This window comes from Rousettus aegyptiacus, unplaced genomic scaffold (genome assembly GCF_014176215.1).
Source record: "Rousettus aegyptiacus isolate mRouAeg1 unplaced genomic scaffold, mRouAeg1.p scaffold_m13_p_9, whole genome shotgun sequence".
Classification (NCBI taxonomy): domain Eukaryota; kingdom Metazoa; phylum Chordata; class Mammalia; order Chiroptera; family Pteropodidae; genus Rousettus; species Rousettus aegyptiacus.
In genome coordinates, this window is record NW_023416312.1 from 65,856,476 (window position 1) to 65,877,211 (window position 20,736).

Here is a 20,736-nt window from a genome sequence, read left to right on the forward strand (position 1 = left end):
CAGATTGTTGTGTCTGGGTTGCTGATTTATGATCTACAGCCTTGGCCTTGCTAAAGAGTTTTCTGAATCCTTCAGTAATGACTATTTCTTTCATCCATGAGGAGGCAAGGATGCCTTTCACTCATGGCCACATGGATTAGGAACAGTGAGCTACAACTGGAAAGTGGTCTGCTGTGGACCCTATGAGGAGGCAGGACCCTAACCCATACTCTGGGTCTAGGAAGGCTTCTGACCTTAGGTCCATTCTGGGCCTACTCCCAGGCCCTGAGCTGTGTGGCCAGTGGAAGTGCCGTGTTGAAGGCAGTGGCATTTTGGGGTGTTCAGACCTGCCTGGAGTGAGGTTAATGGCTGGACTCAGTAGTAGAGTTATTCAGAGGCCAAGATTGCTGAGTATACATGGGTGTCTGTTGGTGGTGAAATGAATAGGAAGAGCTCAGGGCTGTGACTGGGGGGTCAGGGCACCCAAGTTCAAGTTTTGGTTCTGCTATTGCTGTGAGTGAGTCACCACATGCTCGAGGGCAGAGAGCTCTCCACCTCTCTGTGACGTGGTACAAAACCCCTAACCTCCCCAACAGGTGGTGAGGACTTGTCTTTAACATGAATGGGCTTGAAGGGCATTGGAAGACAGGTGCTGTAGCCGTCTTTAGGGCAGGAGTGGCATGTCTGGTTTTGTGTGCTAGGAGTATTAATGGAGCATTAGCCATGTGGAGCCTGTGAGACCTTGTAGGCCTAGGGCATGTAACCAATGTCATCAGTGTCTTTGTGGAAGCAGTCACCTTCTCTTCCCCACCCTGGTGTATTGTTCTTCTCTGGTTTACCTTGGGTGGGTGGTGTGGTTCGAGCTCTTTGCTGAAAGTGTGCATGCTGCCTTCACAGCAGAGATGAAACAAGATGACCTTCACACCCTTATTTTTACTGCTCTCTACTGGGTCTCTTTGATTCCGGAGGAGTCAGTGTCTTCATGTCACCATACATACCATGCTCAGTCCCACCTCCGGGCCTGGCTCAGGTCACACCTCCTACAAGGAAGGCTTTGCTTAGTCCATTCCTTGCTGTGACCCTCATTCATTCTTCATGAGTCAGTTCAGGTGCCACTTTCCTCATGAAATCTTTCCTGAAAACTCAGCCCCCATTCTGTATACTCCACAAATCTCCTGGTGGGGAAGACCCTGTGAGCACTGTCTGGTCTGAGGTCAGATGTGGGAAAACTGATCATCTCGACTTGATTGGTTGCCAGTTCTGTGGAGGCAGGGACCATGATGCTGACTGCTCTTTTCTCCCATAACACCTCTCTGAGGACTAGGTACATAGTAGATGCTTAGGAATAGAATCAGACTCTGGGCCCAACCCAGAAGACAAGACAGAACAAAACCAAAAAGCTTTTCCACTGGACAACCTCCCCCATCACCTCCAGAGGGTTCTAGCCTCGATCCACTCATAAAACCTAGGGGAGAGAAATCTCATTATGAACAGGTAGGGATTTGCCAATCCCTACTTGTCTAGTCCCCCATTAGGTAGAGATGGCTGAACTGGCAGAAGCCAGAGAAAGCCTAAGGATGGTGAACGCTCACTCTACCTCCCTTGTCCCTGCAGGTCACCGAAGTGAATTTGAACAACATGCTGTGTCCGGCCATCTCAGACCCATTCTACGGCCCCTGGTATCGCATCTGGGCCTCGGGACACCAGACTCTCATGACCATGACCCACGGGAAGCTGGTCATCCTGTTCTCATACATGGTTGGGCCCTTGTGTAAATATCTGCTGGATTTGCTCCGGCTTCCAGCCAAGAAAATAGACTGAAGGTGCTTTTTTTTTCCTTATTTTTCCCTGAGGAAACAAGTCTTGGCTTGACCTGGAGAACACCCAGTTCCTAATGAAATCATGGGAGAGGGCAGTAGGGTGTTTGGTGTGTTTCTTTTTTCTTCCTCTCTGTCCCTTTCTTCCACAACTCTTCCTTCCCCAGCTCTTCCTCTTAGGGTGTCTCCTGGAACCTGGGGTATAGTGCTGAGGGCTGGATATGTCCTCCTTCACTTTACTCTTTCTCCCTGCTCCCAGTGGCCTTACATGGGAAGATGGTAGTCAGTGGTTTTCACTCTGCTGGTTGGTACTTTAACAACAGCTGGTTGAGGAGAAAAGGAACAACAAGCAGTAGTTCTTTTGGCATCGAAGTGCTAAGATTGATTGTGTTTCATTTCTCCACTGCCAGGGACCTCCAGGCTTATGCTGGGGTCCCCTTTTGTCTCTAACATAGCCCCCACCGTAAGGGGACTGAGGCCTTGTTTCTATACCAGCAGCAAGTGAAGAGCCAAGGGATTTCCCAGATGATGGCCAAAATAGAACCGACCAGATTCTTCACACTGGTGTCCCATGACTCAGAGCAAACAGCCACTCCCTCCAGGAGGCTTCCTGTGGTGGGAGGTGGGGCACTAACGAACCCGAGATCTAGACTCCATTGAGGGGGGATGGATAGGTGCTGCAATAGCAAATCCAAAGTGAACAAGGTTAAAATGTCCACAACTATTACTAGGCAGGACCCTAGGTATTTCTGCCTGTGAGAGCTGCAGTTCAACCTATATCCTAGTTGGAAGTAAGCGCAGAAGTTAATCAGCAGTAGTAACCTGAGGGGAAAAAAGTGTTTTGAATCGTATGTTCCATTTTAGTTTATTGTTAATAGTAAATTCCATTTTAATCTTGAGTGCCCCGAAATGTTCTTTCTCTTTTAAAGGCAGCTTTAGGAAAGGATGAGCTAGAGTTGAGTTTTTGTTTCATTTTGCTTTTTGCTTTCTGTTTGTTTTTTGGCTGGTTGAGTTAGGAGAATCCTTGCATCAGGACCTGTCTATGGAGGAGCTCTTGTCAATGCATTTTGTGATTTTAACAGGATATGTAGCATCCTGGGTTTGGGAAGATACACATCCTGCTGGTGTTCCCTAGGGCCAGATGTCATCACTATAGCCAGACTCAGTGCTGAATTGTTTAGTGTTGGGGACATCACATGCTCCCCGTACTGCCCATCCCCAAAACCCATGTCTAGGTTGAAAAAGAGGTACCATGGGTGGAGGTTCAGGTGCTCCTGAAGGAAGACCTTTTGTTGAAAGAGTTGAACTCAGTCATACATGGATCTCAAGAAGGGAGATCGGGCTTTTGCTGATTCCTTGTTAGCTCATAGTAAGCACAGATTTGGTTAAAAACAGATTCGCTTAAGAACAGAAAAGATGACTCAGTGACTTCCGCTGGTGGGTCTCCCCTTCCCTCTCCCACTTTAGGCAACCCAGTTGCCCCGATCCAATTCTAGTACTTCAGGTATTACCATATTAGATGTATATTGACCTTCAGTGACTCAGCAGTCATGATTTTAGCAAATGGACCTACAGGAAGCAACAGAATGCAGGAGGGTCTCTCTGAGTAGGCTGAGGCCCAGGGAACCAACCTTGGAATTGTCCCTTTGCAGAGGCCTGCTGACATCGAGGAGATCAATCACCAGGATATAGGGATGCATTTTGAATCCTCATGAGCTCCTTATGACATAAAACTTTCATTTTCTTTTGCCATCTTTGAGGGTTTGGCCAAGTTTTTCTTGGTGCTTCTCACCCTAAGGTTGTCCTCCAGAAGAGGCACCTCCTGAGTGGCTGGATTTGCTCTGCTTGCCATCAAACTGCTGCACGTAGGATGGGCTGATGAGGACATGTGTAAGGCCTTGGTGCCCATTGGCCTCTTCACACAAGGAAGGGTTGGAAAGAGGTCATCAGTGAAGTCCCTGGGGGCCTGTCCTATCCCCTACCACAACACAGAGTCCTTGTAGACAGATGATCTGTGCCTCAGCTGGGGGCCAGCAGCCTGGGTGGGGAAGATGCTCAGCTTTAGAATGTCACAATGGCATAGCGACTCTACAGGTGCTCTCTTTCCCTGTCTGTGTGGCATGGCACCAGTTGCCGGTTGGATTGAGCCTTCCGTACATTGGCATGCCTCTGAAAGCTTGTGTTTGCCCTGGCTACAGCTCAGTGCCCCATTCTGGCTGCCATTTTCTGCTGCTTGGAAGGAAGAAGAAAAGAAAAACCATGTACGTAGCCAGGCCAGGCCAGAGACAGATATATCTGTCAGAGGGAGGGGTAAGTGAAGGGGACATACAGGGGTTCTTGGGTCCAGGTTGTCTCAGAAACATATAAGTGCAAAGAACAGAGAGTAAGCTTAATCCAGAGGCTCCATAGGGGTCATGGCCTATATTTGGGTGTTGTTAGGGAGCGGTGTGCATGTGAATTGGTCTGTACCTCACTCTTACCTTGGGACAAGCCCATGCAGAAAGGTAGCCTGGCTAGCACCACGGCAGTCTTCCTTGGAGGGTGACACCCAAACCAGCAGGCCCAGGCTTCCCAGCTCCTCCTGAGGGCTTTCCTTGTCCAGTTTTCTATATGCCATTCGCCAGAGTGTGGGTGCTTAGTGTGTGTCTGAGAGTGTAGAAGTGGACAGTTTATTTGGAAATAGCCTCAGGAAGGGAAAGGAGTGCTCCCTTAAGCTTCCAGGTAGCCTTGGTCAAAAATCTGGGCCAACAAGAACAGTCTGTTCAGCTACCCAACTTGTGGCACCAGCTCAGAATAGCAGAAAGAAGGTCATGCCTGCTTGCAGTCTCAGTATTTGCTTTTGTACACCAAAGATGATCTGGCCCATTTTCTTCCCAGAGACCCAGTGTTGTGTACCTCTGTCAGCTTGTGAGGAAGGTACAAACTCTGTATCCTCAAGTCAATATTCTCTCTTTCTCCTTAGACTTCTAAGCGTTCACAGAAGCTGCTTACAAGGTGGTCAGGATGTGTGTGTGCGCGCGCATGTGTGTGTGTGTGTGTGGCGGTGGGGGGGTGGTCAGTGCACTTTACCATCCAGTACCTCAAGTCTAGCTATCAGATCATCCCTTTTGCTATAGCCTCAGCCAGGGCTTTACTATTTGTGCTTATTAGTAATTTAGTGTGCTGGGGAGCAGACACAGCTCCCCACAGATAACAAGTTGTCAGCAGGTCTCCGTACACTGGTGTTGGGGCTAGGCAGCACCTTGGGAGTGAGCTGGGTGGCTCAGAGGGTGGCAGCAGGACCTTCCTCCCGCTACCTCAGCCAAACAGATTCCCTGGATCTATAGATGTTGATCCAGAGTCATCTGTCCTCTTTGGAAGACTGAAGGGGAGGTGTGGGAAGAAAAAAGAAGGAATGACACTGCAGGACAAGATGCAGGTGCAGTGTTGGTTTTGATAAATCCACACCAGGCATGAGGGGGAAGTTCCCACAGTCCCTCGAGTGCTCTTTGACAAGGCCCCAGACTGAGAAGGGGCCTCCCTGTTGCATGCCTGGCTCTGCCCTGCCCTCTGGGAGGTGGGTAGAATTTATGATAGGGAGTGAGCCTTCCTCTTTGGTATATAGATTGAGCCAATTTGTGCTCAGGAAAACATAGTAGCTTGTTGTTGCTCTTATCTGTGACATTTTTGGATAGTGGTTTGCTACTCAGCGGCATGAAACAATAGTCATTTCGGGCAAAGCTGTTGGTTTGGAAACTTTCTTTTGGTGTCAGTTTTGTATTATATTTTAAAGAATTCTTCATTTATGTTGATGTTATTGCAGTAGAGAGAATCAGATAGTCTGATATGTAATTATTTCTGCCAGGAAATTGGGCAAATGCCTCCGTCCCTCTTACCACCCCTCCCCATCTTTCCTCATTCCCAAGGCGGGATTGCTATGCACTGGGCAGACCCATCCCTTTCACCCTTCCCCTTCAGTGGTTCCCTTTAGGACCGGTCTTTGTAATCCCCCTAAACAGCAACAGGGTGAATATTTTTGCTAAGCTGGTTCTTGGGTGCTCTGCGCCCCACCGGGTCTGCTCACCTCTTGGAGCATTTTGTAATGTGTTTTTCCTGTTTTCTAAAACCTTGTGTTTGTACCAGAATGGTTTATCAGTCATCTCTGGAAATAAATGGTCATCAATTGGTATACTTAGCGTTCTGAGTTTTAGTCTTAGGTGTTTCTGTTTTTGAAGATCCCTGGATGAAAAGGAGCCCTCACCATGGGTCTTACTATTACAATGTTTTCTTCATTTGCTGTTATTAAAAGATTTATGAGAACCCAGGAGTCCTGGCCCTTGCTTCCCAGAACTCTCTATTTGAAAAATAGACAAAAGGCACCATTGGTCTCCCATGCCCTGGAGGGCCCACCAAAGGGTAGCTGGCGCTCTCAGCACAGCTTCGCCATGTGGCTAGAAGTGTGTCTTAGATTCCCATGTGCTGCCCGCTTCCTCCAGGGATGCCCGGGATCCAGCGGGCCTTTTGCTCTTAGCAGGGATTGTTTGCTGGGGACATGTGCTGGGCTTGCTGGGCCCACGGTACACGAGGCCAGGCTGGATGAGTGAGCTAGAGAAGGCAACTTTGAAACCAAATGTGTTCAGGGCCACTCATCCCAAGCTCCCTAAAGAGTGGCTCTGTGCCAGAACTGTTCAACACGCCTGTGTCCAGCACAGGTCAGATTGTCCTATGGGGAAGAGTGAACAAGATAACCATGTACTTTGGGCATAGTCAGGCCTGTTTTTCCAAGGCTACCCACTGAGCAGCCCATGGTGACTGTGATTAGCCCAGCCTGTGTTTATAGCAGACAGAGGCCCTCCTTGGTGTTTTGCTGGTACTGCTGCTTCTAGAGGGACACAGCTAGCCAAAGTGGCCCCTAGTGCTGGCTCTCACTGGCCAGTAGTTGGGCACCCAGGCTCTCAATGACACAGAGCTCTGTGATTCTGGGCCACACATCCACCAGCTATGGCAAGTCATTTGTTCTCCTGCCATCCCAGGTTCTCCATTTGCAAAGCAATAGCTACAGCTGTGTACCAGGTACAGTGCTAAATCCCTCCACACACACTGCCTCCTGTGATCCCCACGAAAGCTGACTGGTAATGCTGTCACCACCTGATAGGCAGAAACTGAGAAAATTGAGGTTCAGAGCTAATAAATGGAGGAGCTGGGATGCAAAGTCAGTTGGTTGGACTACAAAGCCCTTGTGGTTTACACTCACCTCTAGACTCCATGGCCTGTCTGGGCTTCTGGGGTTACTGGGCAGACCTTGCCCAGGAGAGAAACAGGAAGAGAGCTAAGCAGTGAGGTGGAAGGCAAGAGAGAGGAAAGTGGGACCCATGACTGCATGACACAGACAAGTCAAGGTCATATTTTTTTTGTTTTTTTGTTTTTTTCTGCCGCCTACAGGCCTGACACTACCAAGCCTCAGAGCAGAACTGAAAGGCATAGGAATTGGGCGGCAGGGACACAGGGCCACATTAGAACTGGCCCAGAAGGAAGGATGGAAAGAGGCTGCTGGAAAGAGGGGAGGAAAATTGGGCCCATAACTTTTCAGACAGAGCTAAACACCAGTGACCTAGGCCATGGTCTCCTCTCCCCTGGGCTAGTGCTTCTCCCTTTGCCTCTGCTCCAGTTGGTCCCCATACGGCAGACAATGATCTTTCAGATGCAGTTCTGACAACATCATCTCCCTGATCCCTATAAACATCTAGGCTTTATCTCCTCACCCCCAGACCCCCAAGAACCACACAGCAGGAGAGACCCTTTACTCCAGGTGTATCTCACTCCATTTTTTCATGTCATGCCATTTTCCTCTTCTTTGCCCTTCTCTTTGTGCTCCCCACTCTCCTTTCCAGTCCTAAGGCCTCAGCTCAAGTGTCAGTTCCTGTGCAGTTTTCCCTGAACCCCAGTTGACATTAGGTCCCTTTCCACTTGGCTCTCACAGCTCCTGGTGCTCACTCTTAGGCAGCCATTTGCCCCCTATCATGTAATTCCTTAAGGTTTTTTCTCCCTCTGTAGACAAAAATGAGCTCCTTGAGGGCAGGGTGGGGTCTGATCTATCCTCCAGGTGCAAGACCTGCTCCATAGAAGGTGCTCAGTGAACAATATCTTATCTTGGAGTGCTACAAAATGGTGGGTTGCACCATTGTTACCTGAGAGAAAATCGTTGGCCACATAGCTACTGAGTTTTCCCATGTGGGCAGTGTGCCTCTGTTTGCCCAGGCATCTCAAGCTTTAGCTACTGGGCCTCCTTGTTGAGGGGCCTATCCTGCTTCTCTGCAGGGTTCTCTGCAGCTGGGATCCTAGATGAGGAGGTGGTGCTGGGAGGGAAGAGAACTGAGACGGTATCCTTTTCCCCCTGACTCTTCTCTAGACCTCTGGGCAGGGGGTAAGCAAGGCATACAACTGCTTTTCCATATCTTTGGCTAATCTCTACCAGGTTCATCTCCACCAGTGTCACCCCTCCGTTCTTCAGAGCACACAGAGTTGGTGTTTTCATGGCAAAAGCCCCACCTGCCCATGAATGTGTCACATACCCCTTGGAGAGGGGTAGGGAGCAGCGTGGGATGGTTATGACCTGATCCTCCAGTGAGTTTTTCCCTTGTCCTGGTTTGTCAAGTCCAGTGGAGGAACAGAGATACACAGATGTCAGTCTGACAAATGCAATGGCTTTTTCAAAGGATACGTGGTTTGCTAACATTGGCAGAAGGCAAGGCTGGCCTAGTTCAAAGTCAAGAACTCTGTTACTGCCTGTAGCCACCCCTCTTCCAGTCAGCATTTCCCCAGCTGAGGGCAGGTTTCAAATCTGGGATGTCTGAGCTGCTTGGCAAAGGACTTTAAGTATCTCCCAGGGAGGCAGTAGAGAAGGCAGCTCCTGTTGCTAATGGACGACCCAAAGGGCTTTGCCCTCCACAGTGGAATTCCTAACTTCTGCGCAGCTTCTTCTGCATCTCAGCCAGCCAGTAGCATCAGCATCTCAAAATAACAAAGCAGGTCTTAGCAAGGAGGGTGGATGCTTCCTTGACATATCTCTGATAAGTGACAAGGCCCATAGCATAGCCGCATAGATGTTCTTTCCAATTATCCACTCCTAGCTGCATCTCTGCTCCAACCACCAGTTTTTGTCTCTTCTGCCTCTCCCGGCTCCATCCAAGGGACCTGCAGAAGTGATGCCTGCTTTTGCTGTCCCTTCAACTGTGCCTTCCCTCTTTCCTGATTCCCAGGAGTCCAAATCCCTTTGCTATTATCTTTTTAGAAAAACTCTGGGCTCTCAAGTATTCTGGTTCCTGAGAATGGAGGGGCCTTCTTGTGGGCTCCAGGATATACCCTCAGATTTCTGAATGTTGGAGCTGACAAGATACCACTAATACAGAGGGTCATAAATTTCCCTGCATATTAGAATCACCTAGGGAGCTTTAAAAATAGTTTCAATGTCCAGGCCTCACCCCAGCTTATAATTCAAAGACAACTTTTGTTTTGTTTTTAGTTTAAGTTTTTAGGTTGTGAGTCATCTTTCTGAATGACCACCTACACTAGTACCTTTTTGAAATGAAAATTTTAAGATATAATGAAAGGTATAAAGAGAAACACCTAAATCCAGCTTAAGAGAAAGGATATTATCAATATAGTTGAAGCACCCTTACGCCACAGGTTTGGAAATTGTTCCTCATAGCTTCAAGGGGCCACCTGAGAGGAAGAATGGGTTGGGACAATGTGGCTGCGGTTCTAGCCTTTCCCCTTTCTTCACCCAGAACAAAATCAATTTTATTCTGTTTCGTACATTGAGAGGCTGTGAATAATTTCATTGGAAAAAGGTTTAAAAGCCACTTATATATACCCTTACCAGTTCTGTCTCTCTACCTTCTCCTAGATAGTGCTCATTAAGCATGGTGCCAGGACTCAGCAGATGGGGCCTGTAGTCTGAGTTTTCCATTCTCCTCTTAAATGCTGGGTGTCCTTGGCCAAGTCATACCGCTCTGAACTCCAAAGCAGCTGTGAGACATCCAGTGAGATAAATGGGTGTGAGTGGGCTTTCACCTATAAAGTCCTGTCCAGTGCAAGGGGCTCCTATTTCCTGACAGTGTGGTTATTGTGCTTGTTCTCAGAGCCTAGAGGTTAGTTGAAGTTTTGACACACTCACCCACTGTGCCTTAATGTGCCCTGTGTGGTTGGGGTGTGGAGACTAGGTGATACTTCACTTTTAAAGTATTCTGTGTTTCATAAAACCTTTTTTTGTTTTACATTTTAACGTTTCTAAATGCGGGATGCATTGAACAAGCAGTGGTATGGCATAGTTTAATCAGCAACTTTTCTTCTTCCACAGTACATAAAGTAGTGGACATTTTATAATCTGAAGCCTCTTAGAGTTGTGGAAATGTCATAATTGTTACTTTTGTTTCCTCTTCCTTTTCCCCACGAGAGTCACCTACCTGGTAGACAAACCCTATTTGAAAAAAACTTACAAACAAACTTGTGGCAGATAGCCTCATTTTAACACTCCATCCTTTTTCTTTCCTGACAGCATCTACCCAGGCCAGGCAAGCTTTCTGCTTCCTGAGCAGAGGGGTGCCCACTTTGTTGAGTTCTCGCTTGGGGAAGATGGTTAGTGGGACATGAGAGGGAGGAGGCAGAGTGCACCTGCATAAGGAAGCCCACCATGCCAACTACAATTGAGGGAAGGCGAGTAAGAGAGTTGGGGAGGAAGCCCGGCAAGCCATCTCTAACAGCTCTGGTTTCTTTATATCGCAGTCACAGCCTGGCCAGACAGCTCAGCCTGCTTCCCTAGGGAACTCCCAGGGCTAGTCATTGCCAGAGGTGAGATGGGAAAGGAGTGGGGGAAAGGAGCCCAGCCTGACCTGAACTCCCTGGGTTGACATGAGTGGCTGTCTGGCCCACACAGAGGAAGACGATAATTTCCCCACCTCTTCTGACAAGGTGGAATAAGGGTCAGGTAGTAGGCTTTTTAAGGAAAGCAACATCTTGGCCTAAGGGTAGCCTAAGCCGTGGACAGTGACTGCATTTGGAAATTACCAGCAACTTTCCCTCAGTCCTGGCTGCCACTCGAATTAAGCTTGGCCCTTGTAGCCTTTACTCCAAGCTCTTCCAGAAGGTGAAGGAGTGTCTGCAGTGAGATCCAGAGAGATACTTGGGCACAGGAAGCAGTTTGTGGACATTCTCCCCGCGCCGCCCCCAAGAGCTTAGCAAGACATGATCAGCCCGGATTACAGCTGCCCTCATGTAACTGGGTTAAAGTGTTGGCCTACTTAGGCTCCTCCTGCAGTGGCCTCCTTCAAAGCTGATGAGGCCGATTAGGGGGCTATTTCTGAGCCCAAGTCGTGTACCCAGAAGCCTAGTGGCAGTCTTCCTGTGACAAGATATACAGTAACTCAGTCTGGACAGCTAAGGGTAGTCTGCTGCCCTGAGAGCAGTGCTGTCAGACTTCATGTGTCCTTAGGAAAGAGTCAAATAACATATTTAAGTCTCTGGATTTGGAACTTTAAAAATTAAACCAACCAATGAGTTTTCAGAGAAAGACCTTGTCCTATGTCTTTCCCATCTCTAGCCCTACAGAGAGATGGTGGATGGTCAAAATGAAGTCTTCAATGACAGTCACTAGCCTTCACTGAGTAGATTCTGTGCATTTGAGGGAGACTTATTTAACCTCTCTGAGTCTCAGTTTTCTCATCTATAAAATGACAACAATAATAGTACCTACTTCATAGAGCTAGTGTGAGGATTGAAAAGACACTTAGCACAGTGCTTGACACATTTTAAGCACTGTTGACATAAAAGTTAGATGCCACTACTACTACCATTATTACCACCACTGCCACCACCGTTGTCACCATCATTTTCATCCTATCAAGACAGTAGAGTAAATGATAAAAGGCTCAGTCTCTGGTACTTGACAAACTTGGTTTGAATCCTGCCTGGCTCTACCACTTTGTACCTAGGTGGCCTTCGATAACTGACAACCCCTTTGAACTTGATTCTTATTCTGTAAAATGGGAAATTCATAAAGCTGTTGAAAAGTGTATAATATGGTCCTTAGCTCACATATGCATATGCATTCAATAAATGTTGTCTATTATAATTATTAAACAAGGTTGATCAAGATCAGTGGTTTCCAAGGCTGGGGGTAGGGAGGGATGAAAAGTCGAAGCGCAGATGATTTTTACGGCAGTGAAACTACTCTGTATTATGTTATAATGATGAATACATTTTATTATACATTTGTCAAAATCCTTAGACTGTACAATATCAAGAGTGAACTCTAATGTAAACCATGGACTTTGAGTAATAATGATGTATCAATGTAGGCCAATCAATTGCAACAAATGTACCACTCTGGTGTGGGATGTTGATAGTAGGGAAGGCTGTGTGGGGAGAGGCAGGGTAGGAGTTAGGACAGGGAGTATATGTAAACTCTCTGTACTTTCTGCTCAACTTTGCTGTGAAGTTTAAAGTGCTCTAAAATTACAGTCCATTTAAAAGGAAAATAAAGAAAAGCAAAAGGTGATCAAACTATGTTATAAATTTAGGATGTGAATTATAATCCCCGTGGTAACCACTAAGAAAATAAATAAAAGCTACAGAAAAGAAAATGAAGAGGGAATCAAATGGTGCATTAGAAAAAAAAATCCACCTAACACAAAAGAAGGCAGTTTTGGGGGAACCGAGGAACAAAAAGGATATGACATATAGAAAACAAATAGCACAATGGCAGAAAATATCATTCATTATCAGTAATCACTTGAAATGCAAAAGGGTTAAACTCACCAAATAAATGACAGATATTCTCAAAATAGGTTTTAAAAAAACATGATTTAACTATATGCTGCTTATAGAGATTCAGTTTTAATACAAAGATATAAATAAGTTGAAAGTGAAAGGATGGGGAGAGATATTCAATACAAATAGTAACCAAAAGAGAGCTGGATGTCTAAATAATACCAGGTAAAATATATTTTAATTGAAAAAAATTATTACAGGATACAAAGAAAGGCATGTTTATTGATAAAAGGATCAATTTATCAAGAAGATATAACAATTATAAACATATACATACCAAACAACACAGCTCCAAAAGATATGAAAAAACATTTACAGAATTGAAAGGAGAAATAGTTCTACTAGAACAGGTCAAGACTTCTATATCCTACTTGAAATAATGGGTAGACCATTTAGACAATAGACCAATAAAGAATAGAAGACTTGAATAACATTACAAACTAGACCTACAAGATATATACAAGAATACACAACAAATGCAGAGCACACATTCTTCTCAAGTGTACATGGAACATCCTCCAGGATAGACCATACTTTAGGCCATAAAACAATTCTCAATAAGTTTTAAAAGATTTCAATCATATAAAGAATCTTCTCTGACCAAATAAAATGAAGCTAGAAATGAGAAGTAGAAGGATAGCTAAGAAAAAACTTTTTTTATTAATATGTGGAAACTAAACAACATACTCTTAAACAACCAATGGGTTAAAGAAGAAGGCACTAGGGAATTTAGAAAATGCTTTGAGATGAATTAAAATGAAAATATAATGTACCAAAACTTATGATACATGAAGTGTTCAAAGTTAAGTTTATAGCCGTAAACACCTACATTGAAAAGGAAGCTTTGAACTCAACACCTTACCTTTATACCTTGAACTAGAAATCGAAGAGCAAACTAAATGTAAAGCCAATAGAAGGAAGGAAACAAAAATTAGAGCAGAGATAAATGAAATAGAAAATAGAGGAAAAAATTAGACCAATGAAATGAATAGTTGGCTCTTTAAAAAGATCAGCAAAATTGAAAGAGCTTTAGACATATTAAGAAAAAAAAGACAAATAATTAATTGGAAATGAAAGCACAGATTTAACTTCCAATCTTACACAAATTAAAAAGATTGTAAGAGAATGGTATAAGCAGATGTATACTAACAAATTAGTCTTGATGAAATGGACAAGTTCCTAGAAACAACAATTACAAAAACTGACTCTAGAAAATAAAAAAAATCTGAACAGGCCTATAACAAGTAAAGTGATTGAATGAGTAATCAAAAACCTCTCAACTAGGAAAAAAACCCCAGGCTTCATTGGTGAATTCTACCAAACATGTAATGATTTAACACTAGTCCTATTCAAACTCTTCCAAAAAAATAGAAGAGGAAGGAACATTTCCCAACACATTCTATAAAGCCAGCATTACTCTGATACCAAAGCCAGATAAAGATACCGTAGGAAAAAAACACTGACCAGTATCCTTTATGAATATAGACAGAAAAATCCTCAGTGAAATACCAGGAAACTGAATTCAAATGCACCTTAAAAGTATTGTATACTATGACCAAGTGGGATTTATCCCAGAAATGTAAGGGTGGTTCAATATAAGAAAATCAACCAATGCAATATACCACAGGGGGAAATGATCCTTTCCACAGACACAGGAAAAAAAAACATTTGACAAAAGTCAACACCCTTTCATAATAAAAACACTTAGCAGGCAAAGAATAGAAAGCAATTTCTTAAAATAATAAAGGACATATATGTAAAACCCACAGCTAATATCATACTCAATGGTTAAAGAATGGAAGTTTCCCCGCTGAGATCAGAAACAAGACAAGGATGTCTGCTATCACCTCTGTTATTCAACATTGGAAGTCCTAGCCAGAGCAATTAGGTAAGAGAAAGAAATAAAAGGCATCCAAATTGGAAGAGGTAAAACTATATCTGCAGATGTGATTCTCAATATATATAATCTCAGAGAATGCACACACACACAAAATTACTAGAGCTAATAGAGAGGGGGGGGGAGAGAGATGATAGATGATAGATAGATAGATAGACACTAGGTACATAGATAGACACATCGATAATAGATGATAGATGACAGATATAGATGATAGATGGATAGATAGATGGATGCAGGGTATAAGATCAACACATAAAACTCAGTTGTATTTCTGTATGTCAGTAATAAACAATCTGTAAAGGAGGTTGAGAAAAACAATTCCATTTAGAATAGCATCCTAAACAAACAAACAAATAAATAAATAAAAGACCTAGGAATAAATTTAGCCTAGGAGGTAAAAGGCTTAAGACTTAAGTGGAAAGGCATCTTGTGGTCATGGATTGGAAGACTTAATATTTTAAAAATGGCAATATAGTCATGTGCCACATAACGATGTTTTGGTCAATGACAGACCACATATACGATGGTGGTATACCATATAACTTCAATGTATTGTAGGCTATACCATCTAGATTTATGTGAGTGCAGTCTATGATGTTTACACAATGACAATATTGCCTAATGATGCCTTTTTCAGAATGTATCCCCACCGTTAAGCAGTGCATGACTGTAGTCCTTAAAGTGATCTACAGATTCAATGCAGTCCCTATCAAAATTCTAATGTTTTTTTTTGCAGAAATGGAACATTCATTCTTCAAATTTAAAAGGAATCTCAAGTGTACTTCAGTAGCCCAAACGATAGTGAAAAAGCAAAGCAAAGCAGTAGGTCTCACACTTCTCAATTTCAAAACTTACTACAGAGCTAGAGTAATCAAAACAGTGTGGTACTGGCATAAGAATAGACATATAGACCAATGAAATAGAATTGAGAGTTCAGAAATAAACCCAAACTTTTATGGTCAATTGGTTTTCAACAAGAATACCAAGACCATTTAGTTGGGGGAAAGAATAGTCGTTTCAACAAATGATATTGGGACAACTGAATAACCACATTAAAAAAAAAGTTGGACTCATACCACATACAAAAAATAACTCAAAATAAATCAACAATCTAAATAGAAGGTCTAAAACTATTAGAAGAAATAGTTTCATGATCTAGGACTTGCCAATGGATTCTTAGATTTGACACCAAAAACATGAGCCACAAAAGAAAAATAGATAAATTGGACTTCATAAAAGATAAAAACTTTTATTTATCAAAGGACATTATCGAGGATAGGAAAAAAGACAAACTACAGAATGGGAGAAAATATTTTCAAATCATGTACCTGTAAGGGTTTAATACCTTAAATATATATTTTTAAAAAGCTCTTAAAACTCAATAACCCAATGCAAAACAACCCAAATAAAACTGGGCAAAGGACTTGAAAAGACATTTCTCTAAATGACCAATAAACACATAAGGTTTTCAACATCACTGGTCATTAAGGAAATGCAATTCAAAGCCCCAGTGAAATTCTATTTCATGCCCAGTAGGGTGGCTATAATAAAAAATACAGATAATAAGAAGCATTGGTGAGGATGTAGAGAAACTGGAAATTTCATACATTACTGGTGGGACTGTAAAATGGCACAGCCACTGTAGAAATAGTTTGATTGTTCCTTAAAAAGTTAAACATAGAATTAACCATATAACCCAGCAAGTCCATGCCTAAGTATATACCCAAGAGAAATGAAAACGTATACCCACACAGAAACTTAGGCACAAATGTTTATAGCAGTATTGATCATAACAGCCAAATGGTTGAAACAGCCAAATGTCCTTTGTTGGATGAATGATTAAACAAATTGTTGTATACACATACAATGAAATCTTATTCAGCCATAAAAAAGAACAAAGTACTAAAATGTGTAACAACTTGATGAACCTTGAAAACATTACATTGAATAAATTTTTAAAAAGCCAGCAACAAAATATAACACATCATATGACTCCATTTGTATGATCTACCCAAATTAAGCAAATTCAGAGAAACAGGAAGATTAGAGGTTACTCAGGGGATGGGGCCAGGGCAGAATGGGGAGTGACTTCTTAAGGAGGATGGGGTATTATTTTGGAGTGGTGAAAAAGTTTGAAAACTAGAGAGAGCCGGTGGTTGTGCGACATTGTGAATACACCAAATACCACTAAATCGTACACTTTAAAGTGGCTAATTGTATGTTATGTATGAATTTTACCACAATAAAAGAAGTTGAAAAAAGTGGGTGAAAAGAAAGGAGTTTCTTTTTAATTTTCAAGTGCCTTGTGCACCCTGCTTGCAGTACTCACTGTGTAAGCCTTTCCCTAATGCTAAGGGCACTGCTTGTCCTTTCCCAGCCTAGGGCTATTAGCAATTTCTATATGAGCTTCTTCAAGTCCACAGATTGTTCTGGAGTGGTACAAATCCAAATGAGAGAGATAAGGGGCAGGTTAGGACCATCTACCCCACAGGAACATTCCCATCCTGATTGAACAACCAGATTAGCAGCGTGTTCCCCTTTTAAATTCCATCATTCATTAATATGCTAGGCAAGATAAACAAGAACCAAGTCACCAAGGGGCATGGCTTCATATACAGAGGTCACTATGGCCACTCACCACTGTCCCTGAGCACAGTTCTGGGAAAGGGCCCATTTCTAAGGCCTATCCCAATGGGGTGGCAACGTCTCCATGCAGAGTTCCTGGAATTTCATTTGAATATCTGAAGTCGAGAAGCTTTAGGGACATGTTTGCATTGCTTACACTAGTACTGTCCTTCAAAAAAGATGGAGGTTTCACACTCTTTCCAGTCCAAGACACCCTTTCTACTGTGTTCAGGATTTGTGGGAGTAGGGAATATGATTGCCCATTCAGCTGTCTAGATTGGGAGATTGCCCCTATCTCCTATGCTGATACACACACATCCACTTATATATTTTGTCACACTCAGTAACCTTGGATGAATCCGGAATACCATTTAGATGGAAATGCTAGTTTGATGAAAAGCGACTGTATAAACTAGTTTCAAAACTGCCTGGTGTTCAGGCAATGGCTATAACTCTCAGCAACTTCCTGTCCATTAAAATGTGATTTAAACATTCTATTGTGTACCAGTTGTGTTTCCTGTTTTACAATAACTAGACTTAATGCTGCCTTCCTGCCCTTTCTACGTAACAGGTGATTCAGAAAGTTACTCTGACTTCTCTACTTCTCTACTACTCTCTCTCTCCTCCTGCCCCATGAATAGTTTTTTCCCCTATGGAGTAATTTTTCAACCAGTAGGAATGATATAAACTTTTCTCTCCTCCTCAGGTCTCAAGGCAGCCTCTTAGAGCAAAGGGCATAGTCTATTTGTGCTGTTCTCTCTCTCCTGGCCATGAGAAGGGCCTGATGCCTTTCAGAAGGCAGTCTTTACAGCAAGAAACACAACTTGCAGCACCAAATGCTGTTCTGCATGTACATAAATCTGTTTCTTATACAATCACAGTATTTCTCTCCCAACCACCTTGCACATTCCTACTCTATAGAGACTAAGCCACATTGTTGGAACAGAAGTAATCTCCTCCACTTCACAAATCATGGTCATGCCCAATGTGAGGTGATTTCTGCTGTTGACATGTCGGAAGGACAAAGAAATGCCATTTCTCAACGGGGGCAGCCGCAACTCTGCTCTAATGCCACTCTGAAGTGGAAGCCATTTAGGAGACCCCTGGAAAGCCAGCCCAACGTTGTCTGGGCCCCAGTCTGAATGACTTATCCCAACTAAACCAAACTTGCATGCCTCTCACATCTCTTAGCTCAGAGTAGACTGAATTTGTTTTGTGAAATTATATTCATTCTGAAACCAAGCACAGTGCCATGCCTCTAGGGGGACAGACACTCAGTAAATATTGATGGATCACATCGAGCCTGACATTTGGGAGGAAAAGGCCAAAATGGAAAAGGAGATGAAATGACAGCTTGCCACAATAACTGGACATGTTGGGGCTCTAGCAGTAGTTTTCAGATTGTCCTGTGGGATCTGACATTCTGTTGGAACTGATCCAAGTTTCCATAAACAATTGATTTAAAAAAAATGTGTGTGTAAATGTTTAAAATTTACCCCCTCCCCCCCAAAAAAAACACCTAACAAACACCTTAGATATTACATTCACAATGGCAACTGAAGACCACCAGTGGGTTAGCAGGAGCCATCAGGTTGACTCATTTCTGTTCAGGCTTCAGGAGTGATGTTTCTCCTGCCTAAACTTCTTGTATGTAGGCCTTCTCAGACCTGGCTCAGGAAGTTGTGACTGTTACCAATATTTTACGATTTAGGCCTATAAGCACCCACATTCATAAAACTATACGAGTAAGATATCACCTCTTCTTTGTGTAAATCGGGCCCTTCTTGCTGTTGTATAGCCAAACAGAATACAGAAATAAATGGAGATTATAGCTGCAGTTGTCGTCTATTACCCTAATTACAATTTTCATAGTCATAAAAACCCCTCATCATTCTCCTTAACTTTATAAGTAACTGGTATAACTCTTGCAGTTTATAACAATGATACTACTTTTAATCTCGTATTTGTGACATATTGAGAGGCCAGCTAAGGTTTTGATTAAAAGGTAAAAAGGTTCTTCTACCAATGGAGGGAGACTAAAGGATGAACAAATTACCAGTCCCTTGTGACTTGGCTATGTCCTTTTAGAATGGGAGTGTGAGCTCAAGGACACTAGGGCAGACGGTGAGCACAGAGGCACATAATGCAGCCATTGCCCAGCCTTGTGCTCCACACTTAGCACATCCTACATGTAACCTCTGTTGAATTAATATCATCTGTCATGATGGAAATCATCAAGTGCAGGGCAGTGTTTGTTTATATAAAGTGCATGCCTTCCACTAGCTCTCTGGGTCAGTCCATATAAACAATTTGAGATACATAGTCGATATATTCTGAACGTAATATACTGAGTCATTTTTAAACCCAGTTGTAAGTGAGTTCTTGGGATGAGGAGACCGACTGGCTTCAGAACAATGCTTAGGACCTAAGGCAGTTTCCTCCGATTCTTAAAAGATTTCTTTCAATAGGCTTGGGGTTTGGAACAGGAGATTATACCATGGGCTACAGGATCAAGGAAGGCTTTTAACTGTAATAGCCAAAGCAGTATGCCCAAGGCCTGCCTCAGTTGTATCCTCCCCTCAACTATTCCTCCTGCAGGTGAAAAGCCTGGGCAAACAGACGGGAAGCCATCAGAGCTTACCCCAAATCCACCCTTGTATCAGCTCATGCAGTCAGAGCTGCACAAAGTTAGAGAAGCCATTCTCTGAATGGGCATTCACTAAGTCTCCTGACTGGAAGCTCTGAATCTAGGTGTGATCTCACAGCAGACTTTCCCCAGCTCACACTGATAGTACCCCTTGGCTGTGAAAGTATTTTCCATCAACAGAGAGGAACTGCCTCATCCCACACAGCTAAGGCAGTGAGCGATTTAGAAGGTGCCCAGTGGGGCATGAAATCTAAAGAGGAAATGCCAAAACTCTGGGAAGAATTTAGGTAGGTAGGGTGTGATTACCGAAGTTGAAATCTGTCCAGATCATTGAGTTAACCACTAATGCTATAGAAATGAATGTTGTGGGCTCATTAAATTACTTCATTCTACCTGAACCTATTAATATTCTCTAAGTCATTTTTTAAAAATCCAATGTACCAGTAAACATGAATAATGAAACTGGGTAAACCTTGAGCAGATGGCTGCCTTAGTGGAGCAGTATTCAAACCACAACCCCTACTCTAGGATCTGAGATGGCTGGTTTTGGTCACTGTGATCACCATAAGCACGTGTCATCAAGTTCCCATGGGTAATGGGGCTTTGAGGCAATGTAACAGAAAATTGTCCTGAATATATTCACTAGCCATTAATTCTGGAATATGCATGATGAAACTGAGACAGCCAATGATTTAGAAAAAAAAAAACGAGGTATTTTAAGTGTCCTTGGCAGCCTTTGCATAGAGAAAGCGCGAAGGCAACTGATAGAGGTGGCACAGGAAGAGATTCCTTTGTTGATGCTGACTTTTCTCTGGCCCTTGAAAGTCAGTAGCACTAGATGCCCTGCCCTACACTCCGACATCTTCCTCAGGCTCAAGTTGGGAATAGATTTCGTCTCATCCCACTCTGAAATGAAAAAGTAATGGGCAATGAGTTTAAGTGCGTGGTATACCTAGTGTGTG

At 43.4% G+C, this 20,736-nt stretch overlaps 1 protein-coding gene across 7 annotated transcripts in view; it reads left to right on the plus strand.

Annotated features, from left to right (window-relative positions):
• Window positions 1-14,267, plus strand: part of TMEM164 (transmembrane protein 164) — a 178,937-nt gene extending 164,670 nt beyond the window's left edge. For all 7 annotated transcript variants that reach the window (XM_036227312.1, XM_036227306.1, XM_036227310.1 and 4 more), the window contains one exon: window positions 1,594-14,267. In XM_036227312.1, coding sequence (XP_036083205.1) covers window positions 1,594-1,800 — 207 coding nt within the window. In that variant the 3' untranslated portion in view covers window positions 1,801-14,267. The remainder of the gene's footprint in view (window positions 1-1,593) is intronic.
• Window positions 14,268-20,736: the final 6,469 nt, after the last annotated feature.